The sequence below is a fragment of the Nestor notabilis genome, unplaced genomic scaffold (genome assembly GCF_000696875.1).
Source record: "Nestor notabilis isolate BGI_N333 unplaced genomic scaffold, ASM69687v1 scaffold19408, whole genome shotgun sequence".
NCBI lineage: Eukaryota > Metazoa > Chordata > Aves > Psittaciformes > Psittacidae > Nestor > Nestor notabilis.
Window position 1 is genome coordinate 1 of NW_009938985.1, and position 21,554 is coordinate 21,554.

At 41.2% G+C, this 21,554-nt stretch overlaps 1 protein-coding gene across 1 annotated transcript; it reads left to right on the top strand.

Moving 5' to 3' along the window:
• Positions 1-1,342: 1,342 nt before the first annotated feature.
• PODN (podocan) lies at positions 1,343-21,239 on the top strand (the record flags this gene model as incomplete). Its single annotated transcript, XM_010019637.1, has 9 exons — positions 1,343-1,436; positions 2,991-3,055; positions 7,196-7,305; positions 9,576-9,732; positions 11,669-11,784; positions 13,779-14,436; positions 17,037-17,185; positions 19,046-19,247; positions 20,564-21,239. Coding segments are annotated over 8 exons (1,518 nt in total), but the record flags the coding sequence as incomplete, so codon positions are not given.
• Positions 21,240-21,554: the final 315 nt, after the last annotated feature.

Genomic DNA, 21,554 nt, shown 5'->3' on the forward strand with positions numbered 1-21,554 from the left:
AAACTAATAATTACTGTTCCTGGTGATGTGCCTTTGAAAAGGGTGGGCTAAATTACTCCATTAATGAGAATTTTTATGTCAGCACTACGTGCTGGTTGAAGTGCTGTGAACACAGACTGGTTTGGGTTGAAAGGACCTCAAAGCTCAACCAGTTCAGCCCCGTGCCACAGGCAGGGACACCTTCCACTGGAGCAGGTTGCTCTAAGCACGGCTGAAGCCGTCCGTCTCCACATGGCATTGCCTGGTGCTGTGCTTGCTGCCCGCCTGCGGCCAGGACAAGTGGTTCTGCTGCAGAGACACCGTATCTTGTCAGGATAAGGGCATGTGTGGGTATGAGATTTCAGGTCTGTCCTAAGCCTTCAGCAGGCTTCCATGCTCTGTCATTAGTTAAATGATCAGTGACCAGCGTTTGGGCAGATGTCCTGTCCCTGCCTGTGCTCTGACACCCAAGGGCATGAGCAGCGCCACAACATGGCAGCCCTGTGGGTATTCCTCCTCCTCCTCTGGGCAGTGGCAGCACTTCCAGGCTTTCCAGTGCCTCTTTGGCCCTTAACCAGCTGCTTTTTGCCTATTGCTCCTGTTTGCCAGTTCTGTTCAATGGGTGCAATGCAGATTTTGCTCAGAGCTTTCCATCTGAGTGCAGCATGCTCAGAGATGCTGCAACGTTAGCTGGCACCTTCCTCAGCAGATCTGTCCCAGGCGTGTGCTAGCCATGGCTCCCGCCTCTACTGCCAAAAGCAAAGAAGCTTTTTGGAGCAGCAGCTGCCACTTTCTGTGTGTTGGCCTGGCTTCCTGCGTGGTGGGTCCTTAGCTGTTCCCTTAGATGCTGAAACACTAGAATCACTCATTAATGGGCAAAATGTTAGTCAGCATGTTAATGAAAATCTGATGGCAATCAACCAGCAAAAGCGAGCCCAGTTGGACTTTCCTTACCCATTAATAGTTGTTTTTAAAACAACCCATGAATAACAGAAGTAATAAACTTGGAAATCCACAGTGCTAGCCTTGTAGCAAATGCTCTGCTGCAGCTGTGAGGTTTGGCTGTGGCAGATGGATTACAGGCCTTGCCTGGTGTGGTCACACTCTTTGTGTGCTACCAGTGCATAAGCCGGGTGTTTCTGGAGGCGAGCACAAGCTGCAAAACTTGGTTCAGGTCTGCAAATGCTGCTGGGTTTGCACGTCTTGGTTTTGAGATCTGAATTTGGCTCGTTGTGGAGAGAAGTCTTGACAATGATTTGACACGGTGGGTTCATTTCCAAATTTTACTGGAGTTCACAGTCTGGGTTTATTGGGCTCCTTCTTGGATTACTTTGCTGGTGATTAACACTCTCCATTTTCTTAGAATAACCAGATAGAAGAAATCTTTCCAGAAGAGCTTGCTCGGCTTTACAGACTAGAAACTCTCAATTTGCAAAACAACAGGCTGACTTCAAAAGGTAAGCCAGCAGAGCCACAAAGTGGACAGAGCCTCCACACCACCAGCTTATGCAATGAGTTCAGTGACAGCTGATAAGGAAAGCCTCAGAGTGATGGATTGACTTGGTTGGAGTAGTTAGCTATAAGCCTCACTCCTTTGGCCATCACGCAGGTCATGGAGGCACTTTATCATCTGAAATATAATACTCAGTGTATAAGAATGCAGCCTTACTGAACCAGTGGAGGAGACCTGGCAGCAGCACTGTGTACTGTGGCGTGAGATCTTCTCATCCAAGAAACTCCCTGTGGTCCCACAGGCACAGCAATGCAGTGCGCTTGAGAACCAGGAATGTCTACATGCTGAATGATTTCCTTGTGACTGACCTTGTTTCTTAATCCACTTGTTTGGTTCAGGCTGGTCAGTCAGTGCAGTTTAGTCCAGTTCACTCCTTGTTGAATTGGTATAAATACGAATAATACATTGCAAATAAGGCAACTTCTGCCTTTCTTAGAAAACCATTTTGATTTGTGTAGGCAGGTTTTGCTTGCTAAATCATATGCTTATTGGAGAAATTCATCAAGGGGTTAGTAAGGAAAGCAAAAGAAATGGAGGAGTATGAAGAGAGGAGGATATACAATGCAAAAGATGAAATTGTTGTTAACTTGTGTGTCACCCAGTTACTCTGAATGCTGTTGCTACCTTTATTCCAATAACAGAGAACAGCCTTTATTGAGAATGTATGTTCTGCATGGGACCCAAAACAGCACTCATACATAGCACAAGGAAGGCTGTAATAGATTCAGACTTTTAACATTTTACCTTTGGGGCTTGGTGTTTCTTTCCCAAGCTTCAGTGCAGTTTCCGCTATGTTTTGACATGGGAAATAGCTTCACCCTTGAGTTATGATTATCTAAGTGCCAGGTGAAAATGTTATTTGCAGCTTTTCCATTGTGACAGCAGTTGTGCTTGTGTGATCAGCTGGATGTGGAGTGATTCAGCTGAAAATTAGTAATTATTGGGGATAATAAGCACCAAGCTGGATCAGTTTCTGAGCTGGTTACTGCGTGGCAGTCTGGATTGTGGAGGAGCAGAACAAGAGAAGGGTTATGACATGCAGGTGTTCTATTACTTTGGCAACATCATGGTCATAGATCAGATTGATCTGATCATTAAACAACCTCAGATTATAACCTTCCAAGAAAAAGGACTGGCTGATCCATGAGCAGATAACCAGCTTCTCAATAGCACGGTGCTGTGAGCACAGATAATCAGCTGTACAGCGAGTCAGCACAGCTCTGTGCCTGACCCTTGCCCCTGGGGTTGGCCACAAGCCTTCCATGGTTAGGATTTTAATGGTCTCCTATTGGTGGTGGTGTTTTGTTTGTTTGGTTTTAATTTTAAAAACCAAAACAGAGACAACAATAGATCTGAGTCAGATTGTTTCAGTGGCAATGAAAAATACCTAGATCTCACATTAAATGTATTATCTGAGAGGAGAAGCTGCCCTCTGGTATCTTCACTGAGAGAGGCAAGGAGGTGCTGATGTCAGTGATGAGTTATTCCTGTTTTTAAGGGTTGCCAGAGGAAGCATTTGAGCATCTGGAGAACCTGAATTACCTGTACCTGGCAAACAATAAGGTAAGAGGCTCACAGGGCTTTCATAGTTATTTTCTAACCAGATTCTGAAAGTTAAACAAGCAAGTCTTTACTTCTTTTAATAAATACATTCTACATAAGTACAGTTGTGCTGAAGTGATATTCTAATGCAGGTTCATCTCAGGTCAAGACAATCAGTATGCTAAAAGATTAGAGGGTACACATGCCAGTGTATTTTGAACACTTACTTATTAGTGCAACTGGTGAAAGGTTTCCCTTCTGTGCAGGGAGGTACAGGGAGCCTCTGCATTTATAAGTTACCACTGTCTCTAGTAGGCTTAGGAACAGCTGCATGCAGATGTGGTAGCTGCCTGTATGCAAATACGCTGGGAGGTAATGATGTGAAGTGCTGCATATCTCATCAGAGGAGGCTGGTTGACAAATTTGTGAACAAACACTTCCTAATGCCTGTGGTTGAGCCATCAAGATCTGTTTTCCTCAACTCCCATTCTTACTAGGCTTGATGGGGAGTGAAACTGGGCAAGTTATTAATTTCTTCTGTTAGCTGCAGCGGTAGGAGCTGGATTTCTGTTTTAATGGAGGAGATCCTAGGTGCTTTCCTATTAATGACCCAAGTTGGATGTCCTCACAGAAGCACATCTTCCCTGCCAAGCCTTAGGAAATGAAAGAACTTCCCACATACGCTTACATCTGGGTGGTTCCTGTTATGGCTTTCTTCATCCCCGGTGATTGTCCACAAATATTTGCTACAGAAGAAACTGGGATGCCACAGAAAAATTTAAGTTAAAACATCAGGCAGAGCTTCTTTTGTCTATAAAACCCTTCTATCCCTCCCTCTCTTTCTCTCAATATATATTAATATGCATGTCTGTATATATATTTTATTATCCTCTTAAAATCTGTGACCTTTTCATGTTTTGCTTATATGCATTCAGGAGGCCACATTCAGGTTTCAGTCAGGCCAAGACACATCCAGAATCACTCCACAGATTTCTGTATGGAGTGATTGAGAATAGAACCTATTCCTCAGTACAGTAACATTGTGTTCTTTTCTCCCTTTCAAGCACCATTTCCATATAACAATCTTGGCAGTTAAGAACTCCATAAAAATGAACAAGCCAGACTGTGACTAATATTCCAGAACTTTGCACTCCAATTTTCCCTGTGTGACAAAACAAAGTGTTTGGTTTTTCTGGCTTTACTGCAGAGAGAATAGGATCCCAAAAGAAAATGCAAACATCAGCGAATGTCAGAACTAGTTATGCTGAGAAGTTGTGGACCCACAAAAATAACACATTTCTTTATAAGTCCCAAGCCAGGACAAACCAGATTGGCTTCAAACTGCATCCACTCTGCAGCAGGAAACGCTGCAGATCAAGTAACTGTGGTGTCTGGAGGAGAGCAGGGATTTGCTGGTAGTTTGCTCCTTGTTTTATGGATCATCTTAATGCTGCTTTATCTCCAATTGTGATCCCATCGGATGTAGCTTAATTATCTGCTGTTAAACTAGCATAGGTGGTCAAAGAAAAGAAATAGAACAGACTAAAAGCCTTCTGTGGCTTATGAGTAACAAGTACTTCAAGACAAAGATGAGGAAGAATGGATCCTGTAGTTCCCTTTTTAATTTTTCAACTCTCATAATTTGGATCTGTCACATAATATTCACAGTAATAGCACAAATCTCTTCCACCAACTGTAGACCAGGTCCTGAGCTGTCATTTACTACAAGCTGGGGATTTTGGTGACAGAAGGTCTTACATTTTCCATATCCCCAAAGTGATTTGGGATTCACGTGGACCAGTACTTCTGTTTATGTCAAAGCTTGTTAGAAACAAGAAAACTTGTTCTAAACCTGACAGTAACTTCTGTATAGTGCTTCTGAGTTCATTGGTTAAGTAATTAGTTAACAGTAGAGAAACACTATCTGCCATATGAAAGGGAAGATCCAGCCATAAAGCTGCAAGATAATTGCATCTGGAGAATCACACGTTGGTACTGATTAGGCCATGTGCGAGACAGAGCTACTCTGTCACTTTAGTTTTGCTAACAGTTGCAACAATCCAGCACTAATCCTTCAAGCAGTCAGGCAGTGAAGATCAATTAGTCTCATGACTAAGTGCTGAAATGCCAAAGCAAAGTCCCGAGCAAGTGAAAACTCTTTTGGGATGAAACTTCTCTCTTTCCTCTTTCTTGTGGTTCTGATGGCTCTCATTTCACAGATCTGAGCCATGCCCTTTGTTATGTATAAAACTTATGACCTAATAGACCCTGTTGATGGAGAAAAGCTTTAATGTGCCACTGAGTATGAAAGTGATTAAGTCTGTTTCTTGTGTCTGAATTCCCAGTATTATGTCATGGTAGTGTTTTATTTCTGAGGCACTGTCAGACCTTCCTAGTCAGAGATGATTGCCTTTATCCACCTCCCTGAAATCATGTCTCCCAGATCAGGAGCTGAGAGATTCCCAGCAAAGCCAAGAGCAGTACTGGGGCACCTGTAGCAATATGTCAAATGCCTATTGCCACTGCTTACATACTCTCTGGAAACACTGATTGATAGGAGTGTGATTTGTGGGAAAGATCTTTCTTGTGTTTGTGACCATTAAACATTTAACACAGCTTAAGGATGGAGGTTTTGGCACAGGTGAGCATGAAAGCCAGTAAATAATGTACTTTCATCTTTTAAAAACTAGGACTGTATTACATAAAGTCCAGTAAATTGAAGTTCATGGATATAGTCCATCAATTGACACTTGATAAACAAGTAAAGACAGATCTAGGCAACCTTTCGGTAAGTGGATAGTTCAAGGCTTGGATTAGGCAGTTCTTCAGTGTCTGTTCTCTCACACATTGTTCATCTTTTAAGTATTTCTGGGTTTACACTATTATTAATAACCAAGTGTAGTTTTATGGTAATTTGAAAACTTAAGTTTTCTCACCATGTGAGCCTTGCTGTGCCTTGCTGGCTGTAGGGACTGAGCGCTGTTCCATGCAGCAGTGCTGGGAGGAGGAAGCTTTACAGATTCAAAGAATTTCAAGCTAGAAGGCTTGATCTCTTCCATTGCCCAGAGTTTCCCCTCCTGATCTCAAAGCTTTAGATGACAAAGAATTCAGTATCTCCCTAGAAAAGATGTTCTCTCCAGAGCCCTTCAGAGGGTATGTAAAATGCTGTAAGAGTGGTCTAATTAGTACTACAGTTAACATCTGTAACCAGGGCGATGGCACCTGCCTGCTGCTGTGTGCTCGAGGATCATGTCCACTACAACACTGAGTTAATAATTTGTTTCCCAAGGGCTTAATCTTGATGCATGAATCTTTTGGGTTTATGCTTTCCAGAAAGCTGTCCCCCAGCTTGTATTGTATTCTTGGTTTCTAGGGGAATGACTTTGCTATTAGCAGCCACCCAGCGAATGTAGCTGTTGTATTATCTGGATGCTCTGTAAAACTGAGCTTTTTTGATCATTAGTTTTCACTCCACCACTTTTTGCTCAGATGCAGATGTTCTGAGTATTATTTTATAAAATCACTGGTAAAAATAGCAAGGGCAAACACATCAAATCCTCTTGTCAACTATCAACTGCTGGAGACAGGACTTTTCTGTATGTTCTTTTTGTTACATCACTCGTTTAACGAACAAGCTACCACTGTACAGTAGGTCTCGGCTTTGAAGTCCCATCTGCTATTCCATCATTTGGCTCAGAAGCATCCCTGTCCTTCAGGGACCTGAATCCGTCATTAAAAACATCATCATAAATGGATACAATACTGGAACAGACATATGAAGTGACACTTCTCCCCTACAATATACTTTGATAAGAGGGTAAATAGTTGGGTTGGATTTTTTTTGGCACGGCAGGAATTAGGAACAATAGCAAGCAAAGTGTTTGCTCTGAATAACAATTTCTTGATTTCTTCCACCATAAAGAGGACTCTTTCTTCCAACCAAAACAAACATTCACTTATCTTGGAGCAAAAGTCTGTCTCCTTCCTGGAGAGATTAGTGAGTGAGGACAGTTTGTTTTCATTCATGCAATCTGCATTCAGTTTCATTTATTTGTGCCTGTTTAGAGAAAAAAAATTTGCAAGTATTTTGTTGCTGGTCTAATAGTTGGTTACAACATCTGTTGCATTTAATGGGAACACCTCTGGATATTTCTTTTACAGCTAACAGTGGCTCCAAAATTCCTACCAAACACCTTGATCAGTGCGGATTTTGCAGCCAATTATCTCACCAAGATCTATGGGCTCACTTTTGGACAGAAACCAAACCTGAGGTAAGGGGTTGGGAAGTAAAACAATGACAGTGTTCTGCCACTGCTTGGATGCAGTTGGTGGGTGATAAGAACTATCTGGCTAAACCATGTTATTGCCTACTTAAGGTTTTTGGAAAGAAGCTGCCTGTTTGTTATTCTCAGCATGGAAGATCAAATAATCTCTCAAACAAACACATTCCAAGGGCTTTCACTAGCTGCCAGGCAGTTTTGCGTAGATAAAAATGAAGTTGTCTCCATTTTCTTTGTGTGTCAGTTGTGAGTTGAAAAGAGTTTCTCAAAATGGAGATGAACTGTTTAGAAATCCCTCGTTTTATCACAGTCCATTCATTTAAAAGAATAGCATCAGGTGGAGAGTACATAGTTCTGCAGTTGAGTATAACTCAACTATATGAAAGCACTTTACCACCTTCAGAGGGGTTCATACCCTCAGGTGTGGTTTCAAAGGTCTCTCTGCTAGTTTCAGGTTGTGATTTTCTCAGCTGGATCCAGGGCAACACATTGGCCCATCTCAAATTCAGATGCACATAGACAACCTCCTGTGAGATATGGTCTTTCCCAAAGGCATTTTGAGGAATCCATAAGGACACCGCAGCATCTGAATCCTGCAAAGACATCTCAAACTCTGTTGGTAGCAATTTACACCTCCAAGTTGGGAAGCAGTTAGTAACAGCTGACCCAGTTGAGCTCCTAGAGCTCAGTCTTGTGATGAACTAAAGAACTTTCCATTCCCACTGAATTCATTGAGAGCTGAAGCTACACTGAACTTACTTGGCCTTTAGTCTGGTAGGCTCTTGGTAGCTGGAAAGGCTGATTTGCTCACCGATTCCTGGCAATATCTCATCATGAATGAAGTTAGATTTATAGTATCATAGTGTCAACTAGGTTGGAAAAATGCATGTGTTATTCCTTAATCTAAGTCACAGAAGCTGCTGTGTTTTGATTGTGTATTGAAATTCCTGCAGTCTTCTGAAGGTGATTTTCACACTGTCCTATACCAGCACTAATTTCAATCAGAATAATAACTCATTGATTTCCAAGATTGCTGATATAAAACCCTAACAAACACGGTTGTTTCAGTTGGTTTATTTGCCCTCAGCAGAGTTCATGGTCTCAGACAGATTATTTGGAAAGGTTTTAAGAAAGGCAAATATTTGTGAGTTAAAAGTACAGCTGACCAATGCAGGGTGAACAATCTTTTCAGTGTGGTTCTGAACTCCCTGGAGTGTGCAATCACATGATTGTGTTTCCATACTGAGCCTTTCCTTCCTTCCAGAAAGATGTTGCCAAGTTCTCTGCAACTGGTAAAGAATCCAAGATCAAGTTAGAAAAGCACACTTTGACACTGTGCTCTCTTGGAATTTTAACCTGCCTCCACAATTTTAGGGGCTTGCTGCACCTTGGGGTAAGCACAGGAAAGGAAAAGGTAATCAAAGTCAGTAAAATCCTGTCATTTCTTTTGTTAAAAAGAAGTCAAATGAATTCAGTTAGCAATTAAAGCCAATGAAAAGCAGGAATAACTTCATAGGTGTCCATTGCTTTATACAGAATTAAAACCTGCGTAAGAAAGAATGAATCCATTAAAAATCTGATTGGAGAAACTCTTCCTTGAATATTAAAGGCTAAAAGCAAGAAGGGCCAAGGGAGAATAAGAAACATGCTTTCTCTCAATCCCGAAAGTTCATTAAAAACCAGAATTCTCCCAGGTTGAGTAAATCTGCTCTTCCTGTCAGTATTCTATACCTTTCTGAGTTCTAGGAGTAGGAGAGAAACTATTTCCTGGGGTATTTCCAGTCATTATGGCGGCAGAAAGAACAGAGGAGTGAGAGACAGCCCTTTCTTAATACATGTTGATTTTGCCCAGATTTGATTCCGAGCAGAAGTTAAAATTGGAGACATATCTATTAATCAGATAGGAGTTCTAACCCTCTCACATGAGGCCACCACACTGATGTTCTCTGTTTCAAAGCACTGCACAATCCCAGACTTGCACTCAGTTTCTTGTTAAGAAGATAACGCTACATGTGAAATTAGTATTCATGTGCAGGTTTGGATTTTGAATGGACCTACATTTCAGAGAGTATTTGGACCAACCATTTGGTTTTGCATCTATCTTCCTAACTAAATTGAAGGGCACATTTTAAAACTGTGTTGAAATATCTCAAGGAAAGAAGAAAAGATTGAAATACAGGTTTTAAACAGCCCTCTCATGGTAAACAAACCCCCCAGATCTCACTATCTGTTTAACTTCATCTTCTTTCTCCTTCCAACAGATCTGTGTATCTTCACAACAATAAACTTTCAGATGCTGGGTTACCTGATAATATGTTCAATGGCTCTAAGAATGTGGAGATACTCATCATGTCCAGCAATTTCTTGAAATATGTTCCAAAGAATCTCCCTCCAGCACTATATAAATTACACTTAAAGGTAATGAGAACAAGGCTTTGTATTTCTTTATGACTGTGACAAGAGTACTGTGTTTGTACAGCCAAGCCATTTCAGTGCACTTGGAAATGTTCCCAGGCCCATTGCAAGTCTTGTCTGCTATATCCCCAACAGTAGCTGTCTCCCATGCCCTTACTTTTTTGTTCATAAGCAACAGTTTCTTTTTGCTAAACACTAAAATGCTCACAGGGAACAAAATGCTTCTCTGTTTTCAGGGGAATGTATTGCCAGTGTCTGTGTGATAGCATTGTTTGCCTCTTCCCTACATGTAATGATGTTAATACATACTAGTGCTAGAAGGTAGATCATTCCCTGTGGCCATCCAGTGGTTGCCTTCCTAGTTAAGTTTGCCACTGATGAGGCTGTTTTCCTGACAGCTGCTTGCCCACTGTGTGCTGGCTTTGCTTGCTAACTCGCTTCACACAGACTACTGTTCCCTAGCATCAGTGGTTTTTGTTTGCTACCAAACTTGCAAGTCAGATGACACAGAAGTTTGGATCAGCGATTCTTTGCTGCTACAACTTCTCCAGCAGCAGTGCAATAGCAGAAGTTGTGGTATTAACTAGTCTCCAGCATTTTTAATTCCGTGTCATCTGATTTTGATAAAAACACTTCATCATGTCTGTGCTAGAGACCTCAGCCTTGTTAATGATGGGAGGGCAGTAGCAGTGGGGAGTCCTGGTTCCACTTGCTCCAAGCGTTGACAGCTCCTTGGATGTGTGTAGACTGGAGCCTGTTATCAGCCCCTGGACTTAGGCAGTTCTTTGTTGCCTCCCAATTTTCTTTTCCCTTGAAGGTTTCACTACTAATTCCCATTAAAGTGTTCTAGAAAAGAGGCTTCTCCAGACTGAAGAAAAGTAAAGGCAAACAGTCCGATCCTGTAAATTGCTGGAATTTCTCTGCAAAGTCCCCTGCATTTTATTGCCATTTAAAGGTGATCATTATCTCCTAAAGGGGTCTCAGACTTTGAGGACTACATTTTGAACTCGTATCCTTCCCCGCTGTCACCAATTGTGTAAAGGGCAGAGGAGCTGAAGAGAGAAGTGAGCATTTTGTTTTCACGTGCACTGCCTCTCAGCAGTAACATTTACCTTGATATTTTGACTGAGAAAAAACCAGAACAATGAGAAATGAGATGGCCAGTAGTGGACCAAGAGTGTCCAAGAGGTGCACTTAAGATGTGGCAGAGCTTTTCTTTTTCTTTTTCTTTCACTATTCATTGAAACACTCAGCCAAAGCTGTCTGTGGAGGCATCCACTTTGTATTAGTTGGCACATGAATCTAGTTAGTTAGTCCGTCACATTTCTGTGTTTACATGGGTTGTGGGAAGCTTAACAAATTAAGTATCAGTGGTTTATCTATCCTTTTACAATTGCTACAATTCCTGTATGGAATTTCTAAGTGGACTGTTTTGTTTGCATCTGCCCACTGGCTACTCCAAAGTGGCACTAAGGCAATAGAAGTAATTATTTTGGGATCTGCATTGCAGGAACTGTAACTTTTGGAATACTGTTTTTGCTGGGAGGATGGCTGGTTCCCAGCTCCCAACCTAATTCTTCTTTATGGTGAAATCTATCTTAAAAATTCCAGAAATCTTGAGCAAACTCCAGAGGTAGTTGCCTGGATCACATTATATATTTGCACATAGGTGGAAGGACTATGAATACAAAATAAAACCATCTGGGAGGCAGGGGGCAAATTCTACCTTCTTAACCCAAAGATTCCATGGGGAATCAATAAAAACAGCTTGTAATATTTCAGTCTAGTATTTGTATTTGCTTCTTAAGCAGAATTGTCGTGCTCCCTGAAATACCTCATGTCTGGCCCTTTTGAAGTTTAGTTGTCTAGTGTTAGTTGAGCAGAACCTGATTGTCTTATGTTATGTACATGATGTGCTTTGTGCTTCTGGTGGCTCTAGAACAACAAGCTGGAGAAGATTCCCAAAGGAGCCTTCAGTGAACTTACAGGTCTGCGGGAGCTGTATTTACAGAATAACTACTTGACTAATGAAGGAATGGACAATGAAACCTTCTGGTGAGACTGGGCTCTGTAGTTTGTACCTCTGTGTCTTCTGCCTCCTCTGGTACAGTCATACACCTACTGAACAAAGTACATTCATTAAAGCTGCATGACATTACACATTTCTCTGCTAAGTCTATACGAAAAGTCTTAGATTCAGATGCTGCCATTCAAAAACAAACATCTGGCTCAGTGGTTTGAATTCACACTTGAGAGTACCTTTATGCAGAAGACACAACACTGAACATCAGACTGCATCACTTCCTGGTTGCCAGAGACCCCATCACATCAGGTACTGAGTGCCTTCTGGGAAAAGGCCACCCAGAACAGTGTTGGAAGCTGGTTCTCTGGTCTTCCAAACTAGTCAAAAGTGAGATTACCTGAGACTTTAAGTTTCAAGGACCTATCACTGGAAGTTAAAGGCCAGACCCTCATCTTTGCTAAAGCCACTTCTGTGTTTCTGGGAAGATGACTTGAAAGCAGCCACAGATCCACAGTTGTGAATTCATTTGGCACAGCTGTACCCCAGTGCAGATGATTGCTGGAGTAGGCAGGGACGCAGTGGTGCTGCTCAATAGCCAGATGGCTGCAAAAGCTTTGCTACAAACTGGTGTGACAGAAATAGCCTTGGGCTGTCCTAAATTTAGCTTGGGACTTTACACTTCAAAAAGTTAACGGTGTCTCTGTTTGCACTGGGTGCTGCCCTTCTTCCACCTGAACATCCAGATCACATAATCTGTCCTGCTCATAAGTTCTGTAAACTTTTCTGATGTTCAGACATGACAGTGTATCAGACTGTGTTTTCCTTCTCCACTTCGCACTCCCAGAGACCTCCCTGAGCAATTTACCATAGCTGTCTTGTGTCCACCACCAGCTCATGTTGGACATACCATTTCTGTTAAGGTTTTGATGAACAGAGTACAGTGGCTATAGCCCAGGCACCATTCACAGCAGAGGGGGTGGATATTGCTCCTTGCTCTCATGATACTGACTGTACACCACAGCACAGAGCTTCTGAGATGTACCCAAGCAGGGAAAACGTTTCAACTTGCAGCAATGAAGTGCTTTATCCAAGGAGTATTATTTGCTGGTTCAGAGCAAGCTTGGGTAGCTGTGAATAGCAGTGTAGTAGCCAGTAAGTAGTGTCTGTAATGCTTTAGTTCTTGCATTTCCTGAAAACTTTCTAGTCATCTGTAGTGGGTTATATAGTGCCATGTGCGGATTAAAAGCCTCATTTGAACTGAGAAACTGACTTGAAATAAGAGGAAATACAGGGAGGGCTCCTCAATCCTGGCATGTAACACCACTGATCCACATCCAGTTGGTGTAAGTGGCTGGTCTGGGGATTTATTTTAGCTTCAACTGAGTCCATGGAATCCAGATTCAGTAGCTTACACAAAGCAGCTCTAGCCCTGAGTCACTTCCATAATGCTGGAGGGTCAGGAGAAGTTCACCATCTTAGCCTAAGCCACTGAATTGAGCATTTCTGCTTTTCCTAAGAGTAATATTTCATCAGCTAGAAAGCAGACCTGCTCTTCAGTTTCAATATACAACTTTCAGAGTGACAGAAAGACTTGTGCTCAGGCTTTGTTTCTGTGAAAGCAAGGGCTAAATTCTGTGTTCTAGTAGTGCTCCCATGGCATCTTTCTTGTGGTACTGGTGCACTGACATTGCTCCCATGTTGTTGTCTGTGGTGTCAAATGGGAGAACAGTAGACTGCAAAACTGATCTCAGGTCTCAGCCCAGAGGCAGTTTGGATGTCTGTAGACTGCAGCAGGTTATTTCGCAAGTGTGGCTGGGGAGCAATGGCAGCACCTAGTCCTAATCCCTGGTGGCTCCCTGTTTTGCTGTCCACATCAGTCATATCATGAGACAAAAAAGGGCAGTAGTGGGAGTTGTGCTGGGTTAAAAGACTCTAAAGCAAAGATTGTAAAATCTTAGGGGAAGTTGGTTATGGTTTCACCTTGCACAATCTAAACGGAGAGTGTTTTCTTTCCTGCTTTCTCTAGGAAATTGTCTAGTCTGGAATATCTGGATTTGTCCAGCAATAACCTCTCACAAATCCCAAGTGGTTTACCTCGGAACATCGTCCTCCTTCACTTGGAGAAGAATGCAATTAAGATGATCGGCAGAGATGTCTTGACCCAAATTAAGAACCTGGAGTATCTTCTGCTCCACAATAACAAATTAAAAGCCCGAGGTATTCACCCATTAGCCTTCCAGGGCTTAAAGAAGCTGCACACTGTCCACCTGTACAACAACATGCTGGAAAGGATTCCCAGTGGGCTGCCCCGACGGGTGAAAACACTTATGATCCTTCATAACCAGATCTCTGAGATTAACAGGAATGACTTTGCTACCACTTACTTCCTTGAAGAGCTGAACCTGAGCTACAATAAGCTCAAAAGTCCCCAGATCCATCGGGAGGCTTTCCGTAAACTAAGGCAACTGAAGTCTTTGGATCTCTCTGGAAACAATCTCCACACGGTGCCCTTTGGCTTTCCAAAGAACTTGCAGATTCTGAAGCTGAAGGAGAATGAGATAAGCATCATCCCAAAAGGGACTTTGTCTGGGATGACAAAGCTGCGGGAACTATATTTGAGCAACAATAAACTGAAAGTGAGTTCAATTTATTCAGGAGCATGGAGAGAACTCAGCAGTCTCCAGGTAAAACATCACCTTCTCTGACTGTTTTAGTAATGCTTCTGCCCTCGTCTGTCTGCCTAAGCCAGTCTGTATAGCACCAATACTAGATGTGCTTGGTCCTCATGTTTGGGGCTTGTAAGTGCTATGCCCTCTCTTTCTAGAGTAGAAATGATGTGCTGTTGTGCCAGAGGTGGGTACCTCCCACTGCAGACCAGGGTGCTAATACTGGGAAATGTGAAAACATCTTTGTTTCTGAACCTTAATGGTGTCCTATATTTTCAGATTAGAGAAACGTTGTCATTATAAACTGAAACTAGGCCTTTCAAATAGCTTGTCTCCCAAAAGATTTAAAATCGGCTCTAAAGAGAGACAGTAGGAGGGAGGAATGCATAAACAAAACCACTCTTAATTCTCAAAGCCCCCACATCAGCTTATAATCAGACAGGCCAAGCTGCAGGATTTAGCAGCTGAGCTGGCTAAGGCACCTGGATAGCCACTGGGAGGCCTGGATTCAGTTGGCAGCCTTCTAATTTGCTTAATTGTTGGAGAAAGTTAAACACAAACCATAAGGCAGGCAGGAGAATCACATTTATGCTGTGCAAAATGCCCTTTCAAAGTTGTTATGCTGCCTGAAGGGTTTGTCTGCATTTCCTTTTAGGCAAAAGCCTGTTCCCTGCAGTAAAAGATATTACCTGTGTCATAAGGCAACCATCTAAGGATGCATATGGTTAGGTCACTGGACAAGCCATCTGTATGTCTCAGAATGGATCAGGTATAAGGGACATGGAGCATATGTCACACTGGCCCCCAGTGTGTTCACAGATAATGCAAACATTTATCAGTGTGAACCTTTCCCTTTCAGTTGTTTCTGGGAATAAAGAGTAGCTTGTTTTTCAGTTAATGTGAATCAGCAATGCAGCAACAGTAAACCTGTTGGTTTGCACCAGCTGCAGATCTGGTCCATGGCTTTAATAATAGATTTTGCATTTGTTTGGTGCTTCACTGGTAGGTATAGGGGTGTATGGATGTGTGTGTGCATGCAAATACATCTAAGTTGAAAAGCAGTGTGTAAGCAAGATGCTGTTGAGAACTATAGATGCTGGAATTGACAGGCACTGTCATCTGGGTTGGGTCTTCCTTCAAACAAAAATGGGTCATGAGACCTGTTAGGCAGCGTTGGTTGTTGGTTGGAATGACAAGCTGTCCTTCTCAAAAGGCCTGATTCATAGCTGCTTCATGTTACTTCTATTCTACTGTCACTCCCTTGTAGTCAGTGTCAGTGTTGCTGAATCAGACATTGGCCCTTCAGTTGTACCTTCCCCACAGCAAACCCTGTTCATGTTGAATAAGGTAAAGATAATAGCACGTACTTAAAATTCTATTAGACTTATGTTGCATTTTTGGCTGTTGCTTTTTTCTGGAACAGCATTACTACTTGTTACTTATTTCCATGATAGTATATTAGGAATCTTCTTTATTGTTAAAGGCTTAGATGTGCCATTGGTTTATGAGTTGGTGCACTGGAATGGATTTGAAAATAACTATCACATAAGATCCTGATCGTGCATGTACTCAGGATACACTTCAGTCCACACTGTTTCCATGGAAATCAGTGAAGACTATCTGCAATTGCAGAGCCAGGCATTTACATAATTGTTTGCTACACTAGGATTATGTGGGGAATAAATGCACTGAAATCGTGACAGTTGTTTGCAGAAGTACAGCTTTGGATAATGTGCAACTAGCATGTCAGCTTGGTGCAATGAAAATGCTACAATACAGGATAACAAAGCACTTGTATTGATCCATTTTCTTGCATAAATTTCATGGCCTTTAGTCCTGGTGTTTTCATACATTCTCAGTGTTCTATTTGCAGATGTTTTTATGTGTAACTCTAGTCACTAACTTTAGCTGGGGAAGTGTTTGCAGCAGCAGCTTCCAATGAATTCTCATGCAGATCTGAAACCCAGTCTGCTTTTAATTCATGTAAAGCAGGCTAAAGCTTGGGGGCAGAGATAAAGAAACGTTGGGACTCCTAAACAAAACAACATGGTGTCTCATGCGAAATCATGGTGCTGAATTGTAGTGTAAGAGAGCAGAATTGTCATGGCCACACTTACCTTGATGCAAATTAGGGGGAGTTTAACTTCCTTATGCTATAATAAATATCGCCTCAGTTTTTCCAGCACAAACTCAAACTGCACCTTTCTGCATGGCTGACAATCTGCAATTGCCATTGTACACGCAGTGTTGGTGTTTTTCTGACCTCACCAGAAGGGAGAAGTTCTCAAGCAGACTCATCAAAGTACCATCTGAAAAATAGAGCCTATTTCTAGATGATTTTGAGACACAACAAATAAACATCTCACTTATGCAGTGTTAACATACTAAGTTTTCTATAAGTACATATATATATAGGTATTTTTATAGACTTACATGTATGTGCTTGTATATATGTATATATATAAAAAACAACGGATAAACCTCCAGAGGAGGAGGGGTGTGCTTATAGAGCCGGCCTTTGGAAGCTCATTTGTTGTCAAACTTAAATCTCTTTTTGGAGTGCTGCCAATATTTAAATTCAGCCATTTATTTGACCCCTTGTTGTCTGTTCCTTGCAGTCACTAGACATGGCTGGCAACCAGCTGACTTCTATCCCATCAGACCTGCCAGAATCTCTGGAGTATCTTTATCTTCAGAACAATAAGATCACAACAGTTTCAGAGAATGCTTTTGAATCCACACCCAAAATAAAGGGGATTTACCTCAGGTAAGGTCAAGTTTCCACTTCAACACACCAGGTTTTTTCTTCTTCCTCCGCTTTCTAAGTGCTTACTTTGTAGAAAGTATTTAAACCCCTAACGTTCTAAATAAGCAACTTTGTTTTCTAGTAACGTATGCTGAAACGGTGTTCATCTGCTCAGAAATGACATGCATACACATCACAAGCTTTCTGTCTGGAGAGCGTGTCCTTTCTGTGCTTGTTAGAATGGATTAGGCATGTTAGAAATTCTAGGAAATTAGTGTTTATATCATACTCCAGTATTCAGCTGTGAGCTCAAAGTTTACACTCTGCTTTAATACTACAGCTTCTCTTGTGTCCTGGATTTTGACAGAATCCCCTTTGAGTGATGCGTGAATGAGTAATCTTGGAGTTGTGCACATTCCCTTGACAGTTTTGTCAGAAATAAATGACAAGTTACAACTTACGTAACTAAGTTCAGAAGCTTTTCATTTTCATCCTACTCTGTCAGCTGGATGAGGACTTTGTTTTTGTAGGAGGCAGATACAGACCTTTTTTACATACAGTGTAAACTCACAGTAATATAACTGGTTTAAGCAGAGGTTTATCCCGGAAGAAGTGAAGCAAGATTCTGGCCCACTAATATATACAATTTTAATCTGATGGTACATTACTGAAAATATTGCTTAGAATTAAGTTATGAACCCCTATGGAAGATTTCATTAAGCTGATCCAATGCATGTGTTCAAAAAACCTAGGCTGCCTGCTGCACAAGACTAAATATGGCCTTATTTTGTCTGGATGCAGCTAAACTGTTCTGGAGTTCTGAAGAGTTCTGAAGCGTACCTTTTAGGATGAACGATTCCATACCAAGCAAATAAAATTACAAAGTCTGGTGTAAATTAGAGCAGTCTGTCTATTCAGCTGCTCACATTTATGAGATTTTAGTGAATGCTTGGATGCAAACCAGAAACCACATACCACATTCTATGTTTCTATATAAAGAGAAAAAAAGGAATTTGCAAAACTGTTTTGCTAATGTATTTAGGAGGCAACTCCACCCAAGCTATGTTTCTTAATGGGAGACTATTAATCACTGCAATACTGTGAAACAACAATATACATCTGGAATAGTAGACAGAATATGATTTTAAGCTTGTTCAAGACTAACAGACCAAACAGTGTAGGTGAGAGGTTCTTAAATTGCAGATTAGTTCCTGGAAACCCAAATAACAGATGAAAAATTATTGCATGTTGCTTTGTTTCTAAAGGGATTCTTTATGCCAGTATTTTGAATTTCGTGGAAGAAGAATTAAACTATCAAGGGATGACACTGAATCTCATGAAAAATCAAATTACACTTTGAAATGTGGGCTATGGAGCAGAAGCCTGTCCTCTCTGGGAAGGAGAAAGCAGAATACCAAGAGAAAGAATCTGTGGGGGTGGAATTCCAATATTATGATTTTTTTCCTTGCAAAATACAGTTGTAGAAGGAGGAAGAAGGGTTGGGGCTGAGAAAATTAAGAGGGTTTTGAAAGCTTGGTCAGTGAACTTGAAATCAGTGGGAGATACTTAATGTTTTCCATTATTTTCCTGCAGGGTCCTTTGTGATGGTAGAAAGTGCTGTCAGCAAACCTTGTTCAGTTATTTAATTTGCCTGCTTGCTAATCAGAACCTGCTTTCCCTCCCCTTTCCCACCCAGAGGAATCAGTACTCCTGGAGTGCTGTTGTGAGTCAGTGTAAAGTTAAGAGTAACTTGTGTCAATGTAAGAATGTAACTAAGGTTAGAGTAACTCTGCAGAATGGTTTGCTCCTGCTCTGCTCATTTTTGTGTTGGATATAAAAATGGGTTTATTTTAACAGGAAGGCCTCTTTGTTTGTTTAAAGGTTTAATAAGATTGCTGTTGGAGCACTGAAGGAAAGTATCTTCCAAAACCTAAAGCACTTACAAGTCCTGGATATTGAAGGGAACATTGAATTCAGCAACAGTTCAAAGAATGAGGATGACTCAGAAGAGGAAATGGAAGATGAGGAAGAGGAAGACGAACTGAGATAAAACATGAATTCACACAATCACATCATGTGGCAGGTAACAACTCTAGTTAAATCAAGGACCCAGTTCTCAGACTTTTGAATTTACAAGTATGATTGAAACATAACAACTGGGTGTCTGAGTCCTGTACTCAAAGATTTCCATGAAAACATGGCTGGGAATTGCAGAATCAAAAAGGTTTAAAATAATATCATTCTGTAAAATGAAACAGTCAGCATAGATCTGGTTTCTGTCAGAGGCAGTGGACTGTTCATAGTGACCTTTGCTTATAGCTACAACAGACACAATAAGTAAACGTGAAAGTCATTATTTAGTAATTCTGACAAAAAGAAGTTTTAATATTTTTAAGCAAGTAGTTCAGAAGGAAAACAGAACAAACTGTGAAGCTTACTGAATGCAGAAGACCATGTGAGCTGAAAATGGATTAAAAAATTAGACAGATTAAAAGAAGATAGACCCACTGGTGTCTGTTAAACGTGGCATTAAGATTACAACCTCTGTCTCAAGCAGTCCCTACATCACTGACCACTTGGAGTGGGAAGATAATGCTATACTTGGCATATTTCTTAAGGAAAGGATATCTACTGCAGGTCACTTCTGGAGATGGTATGTAGGGCTGGATTGAGAGCAGGCAGTTCTCACAACAGCCTGTGCTTTTTGGTTTCTGGTAAGTCTTGGTGAGGGTTCGTTGCTCACCTCACCCAGATTCACTGAAAGGCGTCTGACCAGTTACAGGTGGTTGTTGCTGAGTTTGCGCTGGTGACTGAGATTAAGATCTCAGTATTCCATAAACAGTCTGGCCAGCCACTCAGTCTCACTAGTTGAATCTCTTCTTTTTCAACTGCAGAAGAAAAGATGGAGAATGATGTTTGAAGACTATCCATTTTTTTTCCATAAGAAGAGTAGGGATGTGCTTAATGCATCTCTTAAGCATTTTATGTTCAAAGATGATGAGGTTCAAGGCACTACTCTCTACTTTTGGAGATCTAAATTCTAAGACTTGAAAAAAAAAAGGTTTCATTTTTTCCTTTTGTCCCTAATCAACATTTTGTCATGGAGAATGATACAAGGAATTGCCAGGAATAGTGCTAATACATTGAAAAGATGATGGGGCCTGAAAAGGGCAGAAGCTACTTGGCAAGTCAAACATGAGACCTCCTAGCTGGGCTGTATGAAAACTTAGTGAGAGAAGGAATAATTTATATCTGCACACTTCAAGTACACATAACTTCCTAATCAATACATCTCTGGTTTAGTTTGGGGCACATGCAGCATGTCAGCAGGTACTAAGTTTAGCATATTCTGAATTCTGTATCCCATTACATAATTGATTTTGTTTTTCTGATTTGCAGGAAAGCATATGGAAAATTACATATATGTCTATGTGTAGATATCTATACAGATATACAGAGAACACTTAGCAAAACGTGCAAAGAATTACGCAGAAACTGTCATGGCACTGGGCCAGGCTTATGGAAGACAATGTGTTACAGTGCCTTATTCAGGGAGAGACCCTGAATGCCTTTCCAAAGCTTCCAAATCATCTTATACAAGACCCAGGATCATAAGGGATTGCTCTGGAACTCACAAAAGCTGGCTTTTGTTTCTTCTGTTTCTCTTCCTTCACTGTTTCCATCTGTAATAATATGGGACTGTTTTGAACACGTGCCTTCAAAGGCTGTTTTTGTCACTGCATTTTAAATGAACCATGTATATGCTTCTTTCCTTTTTCTCCACCCCAAAGAAGCTGTTATTGATCAGGAGAGACGGATATTTGCAATAGTTTCATGCGTGGAGCAGTGTATGAGGCATTTTGGCCATCAAGCAGCAGTAATAATTCTGGATGCAAGTATTCCTCTGTTATGACAATGTGTATATTTGGATGAGAAAAACAAAGTAAGGCTGGATCCCATAATATTTTATCTCTACTGCCAAAGCCTGCAGTATATGCCTGTTTTAGAAAGGTTTTAAGATAAAACAATTGCTCTTGTGAATATATATATATAAAATCTGTATGTCTGCCTTCCAGAGCTCTGGTAAAGTTTCTGTCTTGCTGTTGTTTGCCCATGTGGCAGTTGTGTAAATGTCTCTGAAGGTATGCCTAGAAGATTGAGTAACAATATGCAGCTTAATATATGGGGTAGAATCTTTCACATATTGTAGATCATTCACATTAAGAGTCAGAAGTGAGATGACTAAAGCAAAAGGGATGAGTGAGTGTGGGATGTCTGAGGAGAAAGCTGTTAAGTGTCAAGAGAAATTTGCTTAGTTCCAGTCTGGAGACAGTACCTGCTGTCATACTCTCTTTAAAGCCTCATCTGTTTTACGGTGTGGAGTATTCTC